Here is a 21,640-nt window from a genome sequence, read left to right on the forward strand (position 1 = left end):
CGCAGCATTCGGCACTATCTGATGAGCCACTGGCTCCGGGCTGTTCCCAGTGTGCCAGCCTAGCCTAGAATTTATTTGCTGTATTTTTTCTCCCTTCAGAGTTGCTCCTTGGTTCTGGCACACCATTCTCTCTGGTAATGGTTTCAAATCAGCCTGATTCACGGCTGCACAGAGAAGATTTTTCTCAGGAGCTAGTAAGAAGATGGTTGAGAAAAACATAGAGAGACAGATGGCAGACTTAATTTTACTGGCTCATCTGCTTTTGCAGGGACTGATTATACATTCTAAGTAAGTGGCACCAGCAGTTGCATTTCACTGTGGTTCATCTCACATGGAGAACCTAAAATACAACACCAGCAAGAGCCTAAAACCTGAGCAAGTGCAGGCAGCAGGCCCCTGAGTACATGGCACGATGTGATCTTGGGCTGGAGCAGAGCTATGAGGTCATTTGCTTGGACACTTCAAGTCTTGCTACTTCATTGCCAGATTTGAGTTTAGTCTTTGCTTGAACACCTTGAGTGGGGGGAACTCTGTTTCACTTTAGACAGTTCCACTGTGACAGAGTTCTTTCTTCTTTTGAGCTGATGTTGATTTCTGAGTAATTTCCATTTATTAATCCCTGCTATGTTATTTGGAAGCAACACAGAACAGATTGATTTCCTCTTCTACCTGGCAGGTATCTTGGACATGAGCTAGAATACCATCTCAAGTCTTCTGCAGGCTAAATGTTCCCAAGTCCTTGGATCATTCCCACAGGAAATGGACTGGATCCTGATTAATGTCAGAAATATATAGGTAGCCCCAACTCATAGTTCTTAGTTTACATGGGGCTGATTATCCTTTTCCCCACCCAGTTCCAGGATTTTAGAGGATTAATTTCAGAGCTAATTAGCAAATCTGTCCTCCTTAGCACAGGGATTGGCTCGAGAATGGGCACATGACTCAGTTTGGGCCAATGAGGATTAGACCCACAATTTTTACCGGAACTGTGGGGCAAAGAAACTCCCCACAATTGAAGTTGTTAAGGCTAATCTTAGTGCTCCTGGGGGCCACCATAAGGTAAAAGGCTATGTGAGCATGAAATCTGTATGAAGGAAATTTCTACAGAGGAAAATCTGCACAGAAAGATGAAAAGAGGCACCTCCTGAAAATACCGAGTGAACACCCAGATCCAGCCATGCCTGAAGCTACCAGGGGTGACAATGTCACCCCTGGGCATCCTAGATATTGCACTCAATAATTCCCTTTAGGCTTAAGCTAGTTTCACTTACCTCTTTGTCAGTCATTACAGAAAAAGTCCTACCATGTGTTCAGGGCAATGGAATTGAGATATATGTTGATAAGATATATTAATATAACTCCATTAATAATATTTTGAGACATTTTGAGATAAGATGAATATAGTCTTTGTGCTACAAAAAGTTAAGTCTTCCCTCCTCATTCCATCTCTGTGGCCCTCTCCCATGAGACTTTTATTTCTCTCTTTCCTGCCTGCCCCCACCCATACCCTCCCAAGGAAATTTGCTTATTCTAGTAGATGTTTATGAAACAAATGTTCCATCCCCATTTCCCTCCCTTTGGAAGCAGTGGAGATGAGAAGGGTAGGCAATACTGGGCCTAGTTAGAACATAATACTTAAAGAAAGAGACAGGAAAATACATCCATTATAATCTTTTTTTTTTCTTTTTTGAATTGAAGCTTATGACTTTATCTATGACCACTATATTCATAATTACAATTTAATATCTGCATACAAAAGCTATGTAAAAATCCATTTTTCCCAAATATACAAATTTTCTTTTTGGATAGTTTAAAACATTTTGATCACAGATTTCAACAGTTTTAGGCTGAAAAAAAAATATTACCAATCTAGCAATATCGCTTAACACTGTTTGCAACACACAGATCTTCTGATGACCGTCAATCTCTTCCTATTCTGTAGCATTTTTCTGATTCTCAGGGCATGAAAACATGATGGTGGGGGGAAGTGTTTTCTCTGAAAAAAGCATAGAGATCCAAATTGGCTCTCTAACTGAATGAAAACGTGAAGTTAGTGGGGGAAAACCCACAGAAAAATGGGGCAATGTCAGCCTATTCACGCCCTGAAATTTTCTGTTCCGACAGTACGTGTGTAATGAAATAGTCTTCCTTTGTCTTACATTGTGCTCCGTAATTTACTTGAGAATCATCTGAATCCTGAGGAGGACAGATCTATGTTTGATTGTCTTGTGCATAAGGTGGGTCAGTTCGAACTCTGTGCAACAGAAAGCCACAAACAGCGTTTTACCTGCACGATATTGCTTTTGAAGGCGGCATACATGAATGTGAACACCACTGGAAATGCACACTTTCTGCATTTGAAAACATTTATACAGCACAGTAAAAATTCTGTGATAAGGCCAAACCTTTTTCCCCCCTAGTCTTTTTTTTTTTTTTTTTGCGCATATTTTTAATGTATATTTTTTTAAGATTAAAGTAAAACGTTTCAATTGTAAAAAATACACACCGGGCAAATCCTTACCTGGATAATAAATATCTACATCACAGTACAATAAAATTTCTTCTCTATAAAATTTAAATATGGATTATAGTCTATCACTATCAAAAGAAACACTATGCTACTCTTTCCATATTATTAAAATAACAGGAAAAATTACGAGCTTATTTGAGAACCTGATGCCATAGCCTTTGGAAAGGGCAGAGATTCAAATGTCCGTGAGCGCTCTTCCTTTTTGAAGAGGAGCTGCAGCTTGGTGACTCACTTAAAATTCAGTTGATGAAAAAGGTTTAGCCTTACAAATGCTGGCTACATTTCAAAGACCATCAGACGGATTTCATAATTTATGACTCATGCAGCAAAAGGTCAACATGACACGGATAGGTTAGAGTTCCACAGAAGAAGAATGTATCACCGACGATGACATGCCTGGAGGGTGCTCAGCAGTTCCGTGGAGGCTGAGTCTGGGGGGTCGGGGAAGGGGCTTAGTGTTGAGGGGCCAAGGCCTGCATACCTGTTCAGGGAAGAGCCAGAGCAGAGCCACGCCTGGTGGTCCACCCTGATGACAGAGCTGCAGACCGAAGAGGTGTCCCTGGGCGCTGGGCTGAGGCATCAACACGGCAAAGCGCGTCATTGAAGACAGAGGCTCATTTGACTAGACAAAGCTCTGAGGTGGCACATGGTGTGTTGAGCAGAATCGTAAAGAGGAAAAGATCTTACTTTTCTATTTCTGAAAATACTGCACATCTAAGTTGAAGAGCAAAGTACACTTGAAGGTAACACACACACACACACACACACACACACGTACACACACACCTCACTCATCCCCAAAAGTTAAGTGATTTATAAATAAGAATCCCAGTTGTACGGTGGTCGCCCCTACTGGGATGTCTCCCCACTGTGAGGGGTTTCTTGATCAGGTCCACACTTGATTCGACAGTCTGGACTGTATAAAAAAGTGTTTTTTTTTTTTAAAAAAAATCCAGAACAAATCCCTCTTAAGTGAGTTTTATGAGATGGAGTCTTGAGATGCACTAAGTTCCTAAATCAGTTACAGAAGAAACGAGCCACTTTGACCAGTAGGGTCATGATCCTTTGAGTTCTCCTAACTTTTCCTTTCTACCTGAAGTGCATTAAGGCTTGTCCTCCTTAGCATAAACAAGGGTACTAGATCAGTGGTTTGCCTGTTTAAGGCAATCATTTAAAGGGCTGAGGACCAAATGTAAATTTACTTGGGGCTGTCTGGATTACTGTAGATATACTGTATCATTTGGCCAATGTCCAATCATGGTTAATCCACAAAGCATTCCAGTTTTGTTTGAGGTCAGGCTCTGTACTTATATTTGAATCTGGGTGTGTCTAATATGTGGGGGAATCTCTGTCAAACAGATTGAGGAGACCTTCCTGGGAAGGTTGATGCCCAAGGAGTCTGTGAACCTTCCCATACCCCACCTGCTTGCCTCCCTCTCACTGCCTTCTCCAGGAAATCTGCCCCACTCCACAAAGCACAGAGTTAGCCCTGGAGCTAGAAGGTGACTAAGGGGTTATGTTTCAGAGTCAACAGAGGGAGCTGAGATGTTAATAAAGCAAAGACTTAAGGAGACTGGCTAGAGGCTGCCCAGAGAGGACGAAACCTTACTTTCTGTAGATAGAGTCAAAGCAGGTAGTCTGCCCATGACCTTCATGTTTACACTTTCATTCTCTTCACCTCCTTCTTTTCCGTGGTTAGCAAGTTCCACGGCGATGCTCTGGTTTCCTTCCCCCAGAAGCCAGTAATTGCTCTAATGCATTAAGCACACACATTTCCTCTCAGATTATTTCCAGTCACTCTTGGGATATTCAATGCCGTTCCTCTTGTGTTTCCAAGGCCGTCCTGTCTTTCTTTACAGAGTTGACGAGTAGTGTGTCAAATTCTTATTTTGAATCGATACCAAATATTTCCGTATATGTTAGGAGGGCCATAATTTTTGTCTAATTAAGGTAGAAATTTATGAAGGAAACTATCCAAAGACCCAGATTTTTCTCCCCTGAAATGAGTAGAGTATTAAGGATTTGAAGGGATTTAGAGTTTATGACTTATTCATCAGGAGCCAAGGTGAGAAAACCAAGACCCAAATCTAACAAGGTCACAAATCTGTCAGTTGACAGAGCACAAGCTAGAACTCTGACACCCTGACTTGGTTTTCACAGTGACTTTCCTTCCTTTGTTTTTAGGTAAATCTCACTGATATGGCTTATTGTCCCCAGGATTTCCAGGATAAGGCAGTACAAGGCAGGCTAAAAAATAGTGTTATCTACTACGCCAGTGAAGAATGAGATACATTCAATTGCATGGGTACATTCTTTGCCCATCTTCTGATGCTGAAGTGATGAGGCAAGGTCACCATTTGTTTTCTGGGTAGAAGCTACTCCACTGTTTGTTATGGGGAGGTGAGATAGGTGGGGAAGGTGAGTGAGGGTTCATGTACATGATCTGTGCGCGCTTTCTGTAGAATATCCCTTAGGGCAATTCTTTAATAGAGACAGAGAGCGTCAGTGGCTGGACCAATCTTTGTTTAGAGATAGTCAAGCCACAGACTCAGAGGGGAAAGAAGACTAGGAAACATTTTTGTGAGGAGAGCAAAGAGCTTGAGGATTCAAGACTAGAAGGAGCATCCTCATACCATCAGTCCATGAAGAGTGCTTTCAGATCACTGTGCTTCCTTCAACTTGGAATGTAACTGCACTAGTCTCTCCTCAGAAGTCCTCCACAGGACTCCAGTTTCAGCTCATTAGCTCTCCTTGATTAGAATATGTAATCCATAGGGAGATCTGTTGTCAGCACAGCAAAGATGCAATCAGGATTAATAACTTTAGGAGTTTGAGAAAGGGTGGATTAGATGTCATTGAAAAAGGACAACTGTAAATAGGCCTAATTTCTATGGAAATGTTCTCTGAGCCTTAACTGTGAAGAAGCCTTCCTATTATGAGGTAATAACATGTGAATTTTTGGAAACTCTTGAGTCACTGACAAAAACTTCTAATTTCTTTGAGCTCGCTGAAGGACATGATTTTCCATGTTGCTCTCAATCTGTCAAGTACCTGCATGGCTTTGAGTCATGCCTTGAATAACTTGAATTAAATCAAAAGATTATAAAAATTCCAGTGAAAGAACCGCTGATTTTGGGGAACAAATATTTCTATACATTCCACGTTAGGCTGCCAGGAGAGAATGAAGAGTGCTGAAGACAGCACTCTCTAGAATGAACAGTACTTGTCCAGATCTTTCCTTAGAAAGCTGAAAGCCACGTCTAACCAAAGGTGGTCTGTGTCCTGCCGACTTGAGCCCTGCAAAAGTCCGAATTGGATCAAGATGAACACATGATCTTAGTTTTAAGGCTTCTTTCGTCTTCTGCTGTGCCATTTTGCTTGCTTGAGTCTCTGACCAGGGACAGATGGGAGCTGGTGGTGGCTTGGTGCTGGTGAATTAATGATGGTCCCCACCCCACCTCCATAGCTGTAGAAACATCAAAGCATTCACATCAAAGGACTGGAGAACAAAATGCAATAGTTGCAAGTACCCGCATTCAAGGGGCAATTTCATCCATGTCTACGCCAAGGACTAGCTCCCTGTACCATCCCTCCCAACACAAAGAAACAGAGGAACAAACAAAAAAAAGATCTAGGCAATGGAATGAAATGACACCCAGTAGTGCTGTAGGAATTATGAGAAGGAAGTCAGCCAGTCTAGTCCTCAAACACTTCCAAGAACAACGGGGGGAAGAGTTCCGTGGGGCATTCCACCTTCATGTGCAGGAAGCGGCTGGCATGGCAGGCTCCGATCATCCGCAGGTCTGTCACCTTCATCAGGAGTTTTGGCCAAAAGTGTGTCACGTGGTGTTTCCGGTAATTGATATAGTGTTCAAAGGCCAGCAGGAAACTATCTTGGTATTTCTCTATCCTCTCCACGCAGGCGAGCCCTGGGCGATCTGAGGGGGCGAAGGAAGATGGATGTTAATTCAGAGGGCGGGAAAGAGAGGGACCGCCTTGCCTGACTCAAGCCCTTTCATGTGAGAGGGGGCAGATCTGAGGACCTTCCAACTCCTAGGAGCGAGCATGGGTGCCACATGAACTCTGGGGCATCGGGCACCAAAATACCAGGACGTGGCATAATTGCTACGAAGGGGACCAATGCTTTGTGCGGCAAATCACCTCTGGTTTAGACAGTCCCCTCCATGGGTGTGGATGGCAATACCTTCCGTGCATGGTCTAACAGGGGTCCTCAAACTTTTTAAAGTGGGGGCCAGATCACGGTCCCTCAGAGAGCTGGAGGGCCGGACTATATGAACTACTAATTCCTACTGTAACACCTCGGCTGCGCTCACTGCCCAAAAAACCTGGCGGGCAGGATCAGACTCCCCTGGGGGCTGCATGTGGCCCGCGGGCCGTAGTTTGAAGACCCCTGGTAAAAGGAGAACCCTCACCTAGAGAGCTGACAGACAAAGCATTCCACGGGAACAGTTTTGGGGTTCCAGTGGCTTCCTGGGAGGAAGAGGCGAATGAGCATGGACATGCACAGAACAGAAAGAAACCGAAAACGGGGGGCCTGGATGCCAAAGGAGGAGCGTTGGACAATGAGAAAACCCCGGGACAACAAAGAAGCACCAGATCCGATCTTAGTTGTTTGCCAGGCTGTGGTGAACTACTCCTTCCCTTCCCTTATATGTCAGTAAAAGTTCCACCTGTAGCTGCCTTGTGTTGGGGGGGCTGTGGGGCTGTGGGTGGGGGTTAAAAGGAAAAGAAAAGGGGATGGGAGCCATCCAGAGTTGCCCTGTGCAGAGAAGAGTAACAGAGCGAAGTTGGAATGAGAGGAGACCAAGAGAATGTAAGGACTGGGCACTCCCCTCACTGTTGTGGGAGGGGACTCAAGGCATTTTCTCAAGAGTGATGAAGAGAGGTCACCAGGGGGTTGGGTGACTGTGGAATGTCCAGGCTGCAAACACTTGAATTACAAAAGTAATTTATAAACCTGGATGAATTCCTCAGCTCCAGGAAGCCTATCCCCCCTTGTCCAGGTCTCCTCAGCTTGCTTTTTGTAGCTCCAATCACATAAATTCACACTCTAATTGTCCAGTGACTGAAGAATCGGTATCAGTAAAAATCTATACAAAGTTCTGCTTAATCCGAAAGGAAAGATTAGGTCTAATTGGCTCAACTCACCCTTCTGAATCTAAAAGTATATGGGCTTTTGGAATCCCCTATTCAGCTCAAATTGCAAATTGTGCATTCTTATTTTGTTTTCCTCCTTCATATTTGATGTTGCTACTCTGTGGATCTACTCACTCCCTCTCTCTCCTGGTTCCCTGTCTTCTCTTTTCCTTTGAATGTGCCAGAAGAATTCTCCACAGGATCCTTTAATTTTTGATCCAAATAGAAACTCAACACAATATTGCTCTCATGTGTTCCTTTAAAGGGATAACCTGGGATTTGCGGGATCAAATGCTGTCTCTTGATGAGACATAAAGATAAAGGTGGTCATATAAATGATGGAGAAAAAGATGAAAGGACATTTGGATGATGCTCAAGTTGTACTAAACCTGTTTATGAAAAGATAAACATTTTTAAAGGTCAAAGACTATTTTTAACTATCTGAGACAAAATTTCTCACAGATATGTCCTGGCCAGAGTGGCTCAGTTGGTTGAGCATCATCCTATATATTAAAAGGTTGCTGATTCAACTTCCTGTCTGGGCATATGCCTGGGTTGTGGGTTCAATCTCTCTCACATTGATGTCTCTTCTCTTCTCTTCTCTTCTCTTCTCTTCTCTTCTCTTCTCTTCTCTTCTCTTCTCTTCTTTCTCTCTCTCTCTCTCTCTCTCTCTCTCTCCTTCCTCTCTCGGAGCATGCCCTTGGGTAAAGATTTTTTTTAAAAGGGAGGTTAGCTAGTGTTAGGTGACAGACCAGCATCAAAGTGAATCTCTCTGCCACATTTAGGAGCTATAAGAAATAACTTCCTCACTATGATTCCGCATTAGTTCAACCTGTCCTTGTATCATAGAAACCTCAGCTAAAAGATTTCCTTGAAACCTCCTACCCCCTCCAGGAATATAATTCCACTTATAGTTCAATTTCTTTATTTTTAAAGGATACTGAAGCCCAGAGAAGCTGGGGTTCCCTCAAGACCACATAGGGAGTTCTCAGAAAAGCTATGTTTTATTTCTACTGAAGGACTGAGGGCCCCAGGGAGCTATAATTCTGGAGTTGAAGAGGGATTAAAAACTCATCAGGTGATGTGAATCAGCACCCACACTCTCTTGACACCCAGGAAAGTGCCTAGGCACACTCACCTGAAGACATCAGCAGGACCGCTTGAAGGAGGGCTACTTCCGTGTCATCCAGGTTGAAAGAAGACAGCGACATGCCCAGGTCAAAGATGGCATCCGACACCACTCCAAGACCCCCATTTTTGAGCTGGCCCCGTGTCACTGCCATCTCCCCATTCAGGGTTAGAGTCTCACTTTCTGGGTCATAGCGCACAGCAGCGCGAAGGGACATGATCTCCATGCAGCAGCCTTTGAGGAGGATTATCTGGTCTTCACATGGCAGCTGAAAAGAACCAGCCCACATCAGCAAAGAACAGGTGGACAAAGGTTAGTCAAGAGCAACATGCGGTATCATAACAGCTTCCTGTGGTGGACACTCGTCCTAAACTCCTTGAGCATGTGGACTTGGTGGCTTTCCCCTTCCTACTTGGCTCCAGACTTTCAACAGTCAAGTTGGTCATAGTCTTCACTGACTTTAATCTCAGGGGTTTGCATTTCTTTGGCGGAAGATACAGATCTCCAACTGGTAGTAAGCAGTTGAGTGAAACTGCTTATATCTCCTTACTCTGGAGTTTGTATTATAACCCAACTAACTGCTTGAAAGCTGTGCTTATGTTAAATTTGCCAACACTTTTGACTTATAGCTCCAGGAATCAACAGATGACACTATGCTTAGCTGGCAACTGTGGTTCTCTTTGTTTTTTGAAGCAAGCTTGTTCCTTGAATCTCTTCAAAAGCACTGGACTAGACAGTCCCTTACAGATGCCTGGTACCCATGAGGCACAGAGATGTAAAAGCTTTGCCCAAGGTCACCCAGGGAGCTAGGGCAGAGGTGAGGCCAGCATTCAGACTTCTGGCTCCTAGGGTTATATTCTCAGTGCTTATGGCACCAGAATTGCTCCACATGTTGTATTTTTTCGTCAATGTGGTGATATCTTTTCTAGTTAATTTGGTTGCTGTATGAATGAGGATTTGTGACAACATAATAACATTAATAACAAACTTTACAAAATAATTTTTCTAAGAAAAATAATTTAAAAAAATCAGAGTTGTATTTTCTGAATAGGGAGAACATTTAATTAAATATACTTATCAAAATAGTTTGAAAGACTGTGGTTTTTTTGTTTTTGATGAATTGGATGTCATACCAAGATTATATGCATCCCCTTATTGAATTTTCACAGCAGTGCACTGAGCTACATATTCTGCTTCCAATTTTATCTATAGATGTGGACATCCAGGCACTGAGAGGTTGAAGAATATGTGAGGGGTGGTCGCATGAGAGTTTTATGAGTGAGGCTAAGATTTGAAGCTCTATCTGTCGGAGTCCAATGCCAAGAGAAGAGAGCACACTCTTTGAAGTACTCTGGATGGGTCTGGGTTTCCATAAACAAGGGAAATGTAAATTATACATAATCTCTATCTCTTCATTAAGCAAGTACAAATTCTTTTTTGGGAAACAGTCTTGGCAGCACCCAAAGTTCAATTTATTATATAAAACTAAAGGTAATACTACTAAATTACATTTAAAACACTGGGTATTTCATCTTTTTTACTAACTCAACCTAGATAGTTCCTTTCTATATAATTTCAAATTTCTTAGCTTTTACTGCAGAATGAGAGTATATATATTATATGTGTGTAAATATATATATAATACATATACAATAAAAATAATATATACTAGTATAATACACATTATACTCTCTCTCTCTCTCTCTCTCTCTCTCTCTCTATATATATATATATATATATATATATATATATATATGTTTGCTTATTTGAAAAAGACTAAAATACGCTCCAAAATTTCAGCAGTTTATCTCTTGGTGGTATTACCATGAACCTTTGCCTTTATCATGCTGTATGAATCTCCAATGAATATGTATTATTTTTGTAATATTCTCTAAATTTTAATAAGTGTTTATTTAAAAAAAAAAAAGACCATCAGAGGAATGAACGCTCCATACCAAATATGGATATAAGTCAGATTCCTTCTCCAGCACTCACCGCCCCCACCTCAGTGCAGCTGGGATAAGAGGGCGGCACACACTCTCTCTCAGCTGGGTCTGGGGGTCAAACACCTCTATCCTGGAGCCCATTGCTCTGTTTTTCGGGGTATGGCTTCTGTGGAGGCTCAAAAATTGTCAATGAGAAGTGTCTCCATCATGTCTGAGATCTGTCAGACTCCAGCTGGGCTTCCATTATTACAAACTCAAGAACACAAATGGGCTGGAAGTCAAGGTGGGGCAGAGTCATTCCCTGTGAGGAAACTCAGCTTCTTTCTAGGTGAAACTAGATTCACGTATTACTCAGTGGCTTGGGTGAGAGGCTCACAGCACTATGTGGTCCTCTCTACCTGGTATTCTTCTGGGTCCCCTTGGAGATGTGAAGAGCAATGGATTGGCACCTGATGGGGTTTATCAAAGGAAAAATTTTTCAGAAAACACAACCCCACTTGATTCAAAAAAGAAGGTAGAGGTAAGATGGTAATGTAATGAATTAAATAATAATAGTATTAATAGTTAAAATTATGAAATACTTATGACCCGGCACTCTCAAAGCACCAACTATCCCATATCAACCTCTCAACATGTCTAAGAGGTAGATCCTATTATGAGTCTCATTAAATATTAGATGACCAGTCCTAACTGATTTGGCTCAGTGGATAGAGCGTCAGCCTGCGGACTGAAGGGTCTCAGGTTCAATTCCAGTAAAGGGCACATGCCTGGGGTTGTGGGATCTATCCCCAGTAGGGGGCATGCAGGAGGCAGGCAATCAATGATTTTTCTCTCATCATTGATGTTTCTATCTCCCTCTCCCTTCCTCTCTGAAATTAATAAAAATACATATTAAAAAAAAGATGAGATGACCAAGGTTGGAAGACATTTAATAACTCATCAAGGATTCTTGCCCATAAGGTTGACTGCAGAACCTATGCTCTCAGCTACCACAGGGCAGAACTGCTAATGTTAGGGATGAGTGTCCCACAGGGCAAGTCTGACATTTGGTAGGTGAGCTTCTCAAGGTGCCCTGAAGATGGGCCAAGAAAGGGTGAGCTTATATGGAAAGAGGGAGTACTTAAGGAGATCTTAAAATCTTTGCTCTGTAAGGATCCTCCTCTATTCTTGAGGATTAAAAGGCAACCACACAGTCATCTTGCTGGGGTATATAAAAAGAATATAGACTAAGACTCAAACCATTGCCCCACATATAGATAAGTTAATCACTTCGACCTCAAAGTTCCCCATCTGTGAAATGGGGTTAATTAAACCACCCTGCAGATCTGTTACAATAATTGTATTTAATGTAGGCAAACTTGAGCATCGTAACTAGGATGTCATAGGTATTGAATAAATGCAAGAATTGCTATTATCTTTTTTTAAAAATATATTTTTTTATTGATTTTACACAGAGAGAAATTGAGAGGGATAGAGAGTTAGAAACGTCGATGAGAGAGAAACATCGACCAGCTGCCTCTTGCCCACCCCCGACTGGGGATGTGCCCGCAACCAATGTACATGCCCTTGACCAGAATCGAACCCAGGACCTTTCAGTCCGCAGGCCAACGCTCTATCCACTGAGCCAAACCAGTTTCGGCAAGAATTGCTATTATCTTTTCCTATGCCTGGAGTCAAGTGGATGAATAGGATCTTTGTTGACCTCACGTGGAGAAGCTAATGAATGCTGACTGAAAGGGTGGGAAAGTATAAACGAAAGAATGCATTTTCCTTTTGAATTGACATTACTTTCATAGGACTAGCCCTCTTAGGTAATATTAAATTATAAATAATACTCAGTATTCCTGGAAATTGATGGATCTATGATGAAAAAAATGCAGAAGAAAAGCAATCATTTCCTCACCTCACAAAACATAGGCAACTTTTTGGCAAAATCCACCACTCTGGTAATTGCTGGTGTGATGATTTTTGTAAAATGGCTGAAGGCTTCCAAGTCAACCTTTCCACCTTCTGGGGCATTTACTATCGGTGCTTGTCCGATATCTTCTGGCTAAGGAGGAGAGATAAAGAGTTAAATGATGAAGCTGAAGGAATCTTTATTTATCCTACTTCTGATGGGGAAGAAAAATCTCTTCTGGACAGCCAATCTGTACAGTTTGCAGTTTGCACCCAGTTTATTAACTAAGTGTAGAGTTGTCCATGTATGTCTCTGAGCAAGGATATATGTCTTGGCCATTGCTGTAATAGGCCTCGGTGATACTGTTCACAAATTGGTGCCTGTGTGTGTGTGTGTGAGAGAGAGAGAGAGAGAGAGAGAGAGAGAGAGAGAGAGAGAGAGAGAGAGAGAGAGAGAGAGAGGAGAAAGAAAGAGAAAGAGAAAGGGAGAGAGAAGAGGAATTTGGGCTCTACCTCTGAAAGCACAAAGGGTGTATACTCACACCAGGTGACATACATTCTGGGGCATTCTCAGAGTGCTGCACATTCTGATGAGTATCTTTGTGTGCGAGGTGGGCTCAGCATGGGCAGTAAGAGAGCGGGGGTGTGGGAGCCCCAGCAGATAGCACCCTGTGGATTCACTCTTGTTTCCCACCCAGCTGGTGATCAGTATCCTGTCTGCTTACAGACTCCAGTTGGAGGAGGTCACAGCAGGCTGAGAAGGTGTCCTAGACTGCCTATAGGAACTGAGCCATGCAAACTTGGCACACCCTCAGGCAGAGTGGGGATTTTACTAGTATTCAATGTCCTGAGGGCACTTATCTGCTATTCACTTGCCTAAGAACAATCCACAGTCTTGCTGCTCAAAGGGTGGTATAGCAGCATGGGTGTCACTGGGGGACTTCTTAGAAATACAGAATCTTAGCTCTCTCTTCAGACTCAATTGTGCAGCATCAACATTGTAGCAAGCCCCCAGGTGGTTGTGCTCCCAATGCCCACTGGAGCTGTCTAGCTCCCTAGCCTAGCATTCGGTGACTGCCATGGTGTGGCCTCCATGCATCTCCTGTGGTCATCACTGCTTCCTGCGTGGGTGATAGAAGCCTTCCTGAGTTGATTGCACTTGTATTTTGTTCTGTCTACACAGACCACACATAGCCAAGTCATTCATCCTGTCTGAGCCTTTTGCTCATGTTCCTTTTTCAAGGCTACCCCATTCAAGTATGTGAGAAATCAGACAGTAGCTCTGCCAGGGGAAAAGCAGGCAGGCAGGCTCTGGTTCCGATGGTCACATTTTATTTTGGGTGAAAAATCCATTCAAAAGCCATCCCTTTGGGAACTAAGGGGTTGGAATAATAACACATGTCAACACACAATACTAATGCCAATAGACAACAATGTTGTTGGTATGGAGGGTTCACTCCAAACCAAATGTCCCACTGCCCCTGGGAGGGTAAAAGTGAGTTACTCTTGGTGGGGAGACTGCTTTCCCTTGACTGGCACCAAAGACGTCTTGCTCCTCTCTCAGTCCACATGGACTCCTCACCATCACTGTCGTCACTTGCAAATTGTTGGTGATTAAATTGAGCATTTGAGTGGATGGAGAAAACTAGAAAATTATATGATGGAAGTGTTTTTGGAAACAGTTGTACAGTGTGGCTTTAGAATTAGGAAAATCTGCATGGCTTTTGCAAAAGTGCTTATTTGCCAATGACTCTTATTTTTCAGCACAAGTAAGAGTTTGAAACCCAGGTGAAATCACCAGTCTCTCTATTTCTGACTTGAGTCCTGGTCTTAGGACAAAAAACAATAAAGAAATTCTTTTGAGGGAGTAAGTTACTTACCCATTCCAGATAAATGAATACTTCTAGCTTTTGTGCCAATATATTTTAATCCCTTTTGATACATTACTATCCTATTATTAGCATAATAGGCCTCCTCAAACTCTATTTCAGAGCAAAATGAGCCATTATCACATGAAAATAAATGAAGTAACATGTATAGCAGTGTTGAAAGCAAAAAAAGGGGTCTTACTAAATAGGAGACACAAATCCTAATGCGTAGAAGCCTATTCAGGACACGAATGCCATTTAGCAAAGCTGACTTTAATGAAGGATTCCTAGTGTCCTTGTAGGAGTAATTCACCAACTAAAAGAGTGAAAATTTCATCCTGAGCATAAGTACTCAATCGAGGTCATTCTTCTGCAAGGAATACTTGTAAATATGTATTTGTAAACTGGCTGAGACATGGGTTAACTGTACTGTCTCTGAGGATATGGGCTGGTGGAGCTGTATATTTTGTTTAATAAATATGTATTGAGTTCTGTTCTGGTTAGCCATCGCTGCGTAACAAACTACCCCAAGATGTAGTGGCTTAAAAACAACACATTTTTACTCTCTCATAGAGTTCTGGGGATTGATAGTCTCAGTTGCATACTTGTTTCTCACTTGGTGTCCCTCAGACAATTGTCATCATATGACACCAGAAGCTGGTGTCATCTGAAGGTTTCTTTACTCACATTTCTGGTGCCGGGTTGAGAACCTCTTCATATGGCTAGCTTGTGTTTCCTTAGAGCATGGCAATTCTCAGGGTAGGTGTACTTTATTTTACATGGCATTTAGCTTCCCTCAGAGAGACAAGGGATCTTCCTCCTCCAAGATAATCAGATGGAAACTACAAGGCTTCTTATGACAGCCTGAGTGGTTACTCTTCCCAAATCCATTGTTTGAAGGAATCACAGACCAGATGCAAGGGGAGAGAAAAATAGACTCTACCTCTCCATGGGAGAATGGGCTGTGTGTACAAGGAGGAAAGAATCTAATGGCAGCCAATTTGGTGAAGAGCTACCACAAATTTCAACACCACGTGTGGCAGAACCTGGTTACAATGCTGAATGGAACATGGTCGGTCCCCCAAGATGCAGGAGCGATCCCAGGCACAGAAAGAGATTGGCTGATAGAAATGAAGTTCATGGTAGAGATAGACGGGACAGTGGAAGCATTCTGATCTCTCCCAGCACCCTTCTAAGGGAAAAATGGCCTAAAGAAGTGGTTATTTGTATTTGGATCAAGAGGGGGCAATTTGCCAAAACCGGTTTGGCTCTGCGGTAGAGCGTCGGTCTGTGGACTGTAAGGTCCCAGGTTCGATTCCAGTCAAGGGCATGTACATTGGTTGCGGGCACATCCCCAGTAGGGGGTGTGCAAGAGGCAGCTGGTCGATGTTTCTCTCTCATCGACGTTTCTAGCTCTCTATCCTTCTCCCTTCCTCTCTGTAAGAAAAATCAATAAAATATATTTTTTAAAAAAAGAGGGGGCAATTTGTAGATCAAGCAGCTACACATAATATACATTTCATGTCAGCTCTTAGAATCATGTTTGCTAACATTGTTGGTGGAAGTCGTCAACAAAGTGAATTATGGGTAAGATTCCACTCTCCCCAAATTTCCTACATACACACACACACACACACCAATCCTGTTATAATGGTGATGTTGAGGTAGGAGGACAGTTATACCATTATACTTTCTTGTTCGGGTGGAAAGGTACTCTCGTGTGCCCTGGAGATAAAAAATAAACTCATCGAATGTCTGATGCAGGGCTCAACGAGATACTCATAAGCCAAGAGCAGGAGTCAGTCTCTGCGATGGTGAAACACCAGCTGGTGGTGGGATGGGTAGTCCATCTGGTGAGGTGGGTGGAGGGCCAGGACTTGGAAGCAGAAGACCTGAGTTGGCCTTGGGCCTGGCTCAGCCACTTTCTAGTAACGTGATAATGGGGTGAGCCACTTTTATAAAAACATCAAACAATGATACTCTAAGGGTCCTGAAAGTCCTGTTTTCTCTACAAGCTCCCTCTTCACCCTCATCCATACTTCCTCTTCACATTTTCCTTCCTGGTCTTGAGAGAATTTAAGCTAAACATTTTGACTTCTACTGACATAAAAATGCATTTGAGATAAGGAATACTTTGTTCTGGGGGTTATTCTGAAGGGAATATTTTGGAGTGAGTTTAGTGGATTAAGTATGTATATAAATGGGCATCTGAGGGAAGAAATGAGCATAAAAGGGAAAGCTGGCAGGCAATGATTTTACTAATTAATTCACGACTAGAAGCAAAAGCAAACAGATAATGTGGCCTTAGGAAATGCTCTGGAATCTAGGGACCCACAAACAGTAGCACTAGGAGGGACTCTTGCTCTCAGAGAGAACTGGATTCCATTCCTGGCTCTGCAATCTCCTGACTTCTCAGCACTGCAGAGTCCTCAGTAAGATGGGCTGGTCACCTCACCTCCCAGGGCTGTGAGGACTAAGTGAGATGAGGCAGAAAGTGCCAACACGCAACCTCTATTCAGCTGTGCTGGGAGCCTCACCAGGAATTTCCGCTTCTGCTTCCAGTGGCTGCCTTGGGCGTTGGTGGCCACGTGGGCTTCAGTGACGGTTTTGATGAGCTCCCACTCCTCGTCGGTGGGCTCTGGCTTGTGCCCGATGGATTTCTGCAGCTCCTCCCGCCGTCTCTTCTCCCGATTCTCCTCAATCAGCTTCCGCTTTGCCAGCCGCTTGCTATCATCCAGTACCACTGGGAGAAGGAGAGAGGGAGCAAAACACACAGATACTCGTAGGCATGTGGCAGACTGCATGTCCCAGGACCAATGGTGTGCAGACGGCTCGGTGGGGCCCACAGAGTGGGTCACACTGGGGCGTTTTCTCCCTGGGCAGCACACTGCCATTGACTAGCCAAATATAAGCCCAGGCACCAAACTCCCAGGGCCTGCCTAGCCAGCTTTTCCAAACAAAGCTATTGAATATTGGGCATCCCAATCACACAGAAGGTGGCCCTAAATAGAGTGAAGCAGGAAGAGGACAAACCCATCCTACCCACAGGTTCCCAGATGAGTCTGTCTAGCCAATCTGAATTCACAAGCAAATAAGGTGCACTCAGAATGGAGTCCCACCTAGTCTAGGTTAACACTGAGTTTTTTATTTTATTTTTTTATTTTATTTTATTTTATAAAATAAATCTTTATTGTTCATATTATTACAAATTTTCCTCTTTTTCCCCCACTCCATTGCTCCCCTCCACCAGTTTCCCACCCCACCCACTGCCCTTTCCCCACCCCTCATTGTCCTCATCCATAGGTGCACAGTTTATGTTCAGTCTCTTCCCACATCCCCCTCTCCCCTTTTCCCTGAGAATCCTCAGTTCACTCCCCTTCCATACCTCTGATTCTATTAACACTGAGTTTTTTTTTTTAAACCTCATTAACATTCGTATCTTTAAGTTCTCAATAGAACAATAAAATGGATACTTCATAATAACAGTTCGTTTTAGTGACACATCTAAGTATTTGGTTCTAGGTCAGTCATTTTCATATACCTTTGTCAGGCATATTGTTGGCAATGGATAAAAGCCTTTAAAAGATAAAGACAATACGCTCAGCAGGAGGTGGGATTAACCCTGGATTTGCAGCCTAACACCCTAACACAACCCTCCTCCTTTTAAAAATTTCCCCCTGCTGTCTTCTTTAATGGGCAAACCAGAACATTCCACAGATATTTTTGTTGTAGCTGAAAGAACCCTGTTAGTCACATAAACATAAGCCATGATGATTTCCTCTTTCAAGGGGGAAAAAAAAAAATCCTTGAAGCATTCCTTTTTTCTTTCTTTCCTTTATTTTTTCTCCTTCCTTCTTTCCTTCCTTTTTTTTTTTTTTTTTTTTTAAACACTAAAGGTTGGAATGCTTCATTGATGTGCAAAAAGTTTATGCCAGGAGAGATCATTAACCTTGATGCCTGGCAAGAGTAGCCACACGTTCAGAATGGCAGTCCTTATTTTATTATTAGAGTAATTAAAGCCGCTGGTGTAAATCCCCTCCTCAGTGCGGGGACGGGGTGGGGGGAGACCCAAATGGCGGCTAATCTCACCACCATATGCCGGGGCACTTTGAAAACTGGGTAGGAAGACTTCAGCTCGGAATGTTTTTAAGGCTAAAAATATAACCACCAACCAACAGCAGGGTGACTCCTGCAATAGCACTCAGTTTCGCATTCTTCAGAAATTTCTGATCACGATGTTTTCTGCCAGTGCCCTGCCTCTGAAAATGGCCACAAAATTAAATTCCTGTCTCTGCTTTTGAAAAAGAGTAGGAGTCATCCATGTGGTTCTACCCACATGAATGTTGTGTGTAAAATTAGACCTTAGCAAAGGTGAATGGACAAGACCTCTCATTTATAATCTTCATTGCGGACAGAGTATTGCAAACAGTCTTGCAAGCATGAAGGTATAATTTAATCGCTTTCCCTCACCCATGGAGACCTGGAGAGTTAGGAGCTGATGAATGAGGGGTTTGGTGGAAAGCACCCAGCAATGACTGCAGGAATGCTGGGTATCTCCCCTCTGTCCACATGGGTTCCTGCTCGCTTTTCTGTTTGGCTGATCTCCTTGAACCAAACCTTTCCCCAATCAACACCCCTTGAATATAAAGCAAAGGAAGAAGAGTACTTACAATCTGTTGCCATGCCAACGTAGATGCATTTTTTAAAGCGACATTCCTGGCACTGGTTTCGTGTAACTTTGTCTATGACACATTTTCCTTCATATTTACAGGAATAGGATGGATGGAGATTTTTCTGAATGGTTCTTCTAAAGAAACCCTACATGAAAAAGAAAGACCCAAGATAACAGTTTCATGTTTTCTAGAAATACATGACTAGAGAATCTCATGTCCACAGAGTTGTGATGGATTGTTTTGGGCCTGTAGCTCTATTTATTCACATATAGGACAGTTGGATCAAAGTGAATCTAAAGAATTCTAAATTTGAACTGAAGAAGATGTCATAGGACTACAGAGTTAATATTTTTTTTTTGACATTTATTCAAGGAAAAGAGGCTAATGGAAAAAAAATCTAGTAGTTGCTTTTATCTTTCTAAACATTGAGTAATAATATAAATAAATTATGTGATTTCATTTCATAGAGTGTCATAATTATGCTGCTAAATAAGCTATGAGGAGATTTGCTGTACTTTTTAATGGAGAATAAAAGAGCTGGAAACTTACTTGCAATACTTTGGTGTCATAATTTAATCATTTAGTAATTAAATGAATGTTACTGCCTTTAGAGATTTAGTTTAGTTCTTGTTTTTAACTTTTGAGATAGCCATGATCAGCTCAGATGGTCCTTGAAACAGCAGTACATGGGGAGTCTGGCCAGCGTAGCTCAGTGGTTGAGCGTCAACCTATGAACCAGGAGGTCACAGTTCGATTCCCGGTCAGGGCACATGCCTGGGTTGCGGGCTCGATTCCCAGTATGGGGCATGCAGAAGTCAGCCATCCAATGATTTTCTTTCATCATTGATGCTTCTATCTCTCTCACCCTCTCCCTTCCTTTCTGAAATCAATAAAAATATATGTAAAAAAAACCCCAGTACATGGGGAGTAGAAAATTTAGGTTTTCTGTCACATTTTCCCCACAGCTCATTGCATTAGGGTTTTCCCTTTCATCATACTCTTTTTCTTAAAAAAAATCCCCCCCCCCCAATTGATTTCAGAGAAGAAAGAAGAGGGGAGAGAGAGAGAGAGAGAGAGAGAGAGAGAGAGAGAAACATCAATGATGATAGAGAATCATTGATCCTGCATGCCCCCTACTGGGTACTGAGCCCAAAACCTGGGCATATGCCCTAACCAGGAATTGAACCAGTACCTCTTGGTTCATAGGTCGATGCTCAACCACTGAGGCACACTACTTTTTCCAGTATCCACAGACATCCTCTCTAAGTTCAGTGTGTTTCTTCCTTTTTTTAAGGCTCGGGAGAACGCCACTCTTAAATTTTCTGAGGATACCATTTAGTTCCAGGCTTAGGTGGCTTATATAACACTCTGAAGGCTGTGTTCTTCCAGAACCTTTCTGGACATGATACTTTATTCTTAGCAAATATACGTAAATATCGTAGGAATTGATAATGGCACAGAGCACTTATTGTGTGCGGCTCATTGCAAAGTGCTGTACACATGTCTTCTATCTCGTCTACAACTTATGACGTAGGGACTCAGTGTCTCCATTGTGGGGTTTGGAAAATGAAGCCTCAGACAGGTTAAGTCACTTGTCCAAAGTCACATGGGAACCACATGCTGGCTCTTGGCCTGGGACCTAGGAATTAGATTCCAAATCAGCAGCAAACAGCCTGTGGCAGAGCGAACCCTGTCTCCTCGAAACACTGGCGATAAAACAGGAGGAGAAATGATAACTTCTTGGGATGATAACATGTCATATCTATGCATTTTAAAACTCAAAGGGAGAACTTTGTTTATTTCTTTTTATTATCTCCCTTTCTAAAAAAAACAGACATCACACTCTCCCAAACATTCATTTAATTATTTTTGATTTGGAAAAAAAAAAAAACTTAGTTCTTGAACATGCCAAAAAAAAAAAAAAAAAAATAGAGAACTACCAGACACCAGGAGGATCACAGGCCAGGAATGCTGGAAACTGGGTCTAATTTGAATGGAAACATAAGGTTGCATTCTGGTGGGAGGGGCCTGGAGCTGGACAGGGCTTTTGAGGGCCCTGGGCAATTACCTTGCAGCCTTCACACGTAATGCAGCGGTAGTGATAGCCCGTGGCCTTGTCACCGCACACCACACATAGCTCGTCCTTGTCTAAGTAACTGGGGATGTACCCTGGGAAGGAGGAAAAAAGAAGGATGTGAGAAAATAATATTGTGTTCAAGTCAAAGACATACTACAGCCAGGAGGATAAGGAGAAAAGAGGAAGTAACATGGTTGAGAGAGGAGGCAAGATAATTATTTTATACACTTTAATACAATTTTTGCTTTAGGATGTATATCTCCTGATCATTGAGATTTTATTATAAAAGGTAAAGTTTTTCCCTGAAAATATACTTCTCCAGTATCTTAACCTTATCTGGCATCTTCTCTCACTCTTACAGAGC

General features: G+C 42.6%; 1 protein-coding gene across 5 annotated transcripts in view; it reads right to left on the minus strand.

The window, feature by feature from the left end:
• Positions 1 to 1,656: 1,656 nt before the first annotated feature.
• The window catches only part of THRB (thyroid hormone receptor beta), a 280,496-nt gene continuing 260,512 nt past the window's right edge, over positions 1,657 to 21,640 (minus strand). For all 5 annotated transcript variants that reach the window (XM_084902973.1, XM_084902971.1, XM_084902972.1 and 2 more), the window contains 6 exons: positions 21,268 to 21,368; positions 19,197 to 19,344; positions 17,064 to 17,269; positions 12,666 to 12,812; positions 8,826 to 9,084; positions 1,657 to 6,468 (listed from right to left, as the gene is read on the minus strand). In XM_084902973.1, coding sequence (XP_084759099.1) covers positions 6,227 to 6,468; positions 8,826 to 9,084; positions 12,666 to 12,812; positions 17,064 to 17,269; positions 19,197 to 19,344; positions 21,268 to 21,368 — 1,103 coding nt within the window. In that variant the 3' untranslated portion in view covers positions 1,657 to 6,226. The remainder of the gene's footprint in view (positions 6,469 to 8,825; positions 9,085 to 12,665; positions 12,813 to 17,063; positions 17,270 to 19,196; positions 19,345 to 21,267; positions 21,369 to 21,640) is intronic.

Source organism: Pipistrellus hanaki (genome assembly GCF_964339955.1).
Source record: "Pipistrellus hanaki genome assembly, chromosome: 13".
Classification (NCBI taxonomy): Eukaryota; Metazoa; Chordata; class Mammalia; order Chiroptera; family Vespertilionidae; genus Pipistrellus; species Pipistrellus hanaki.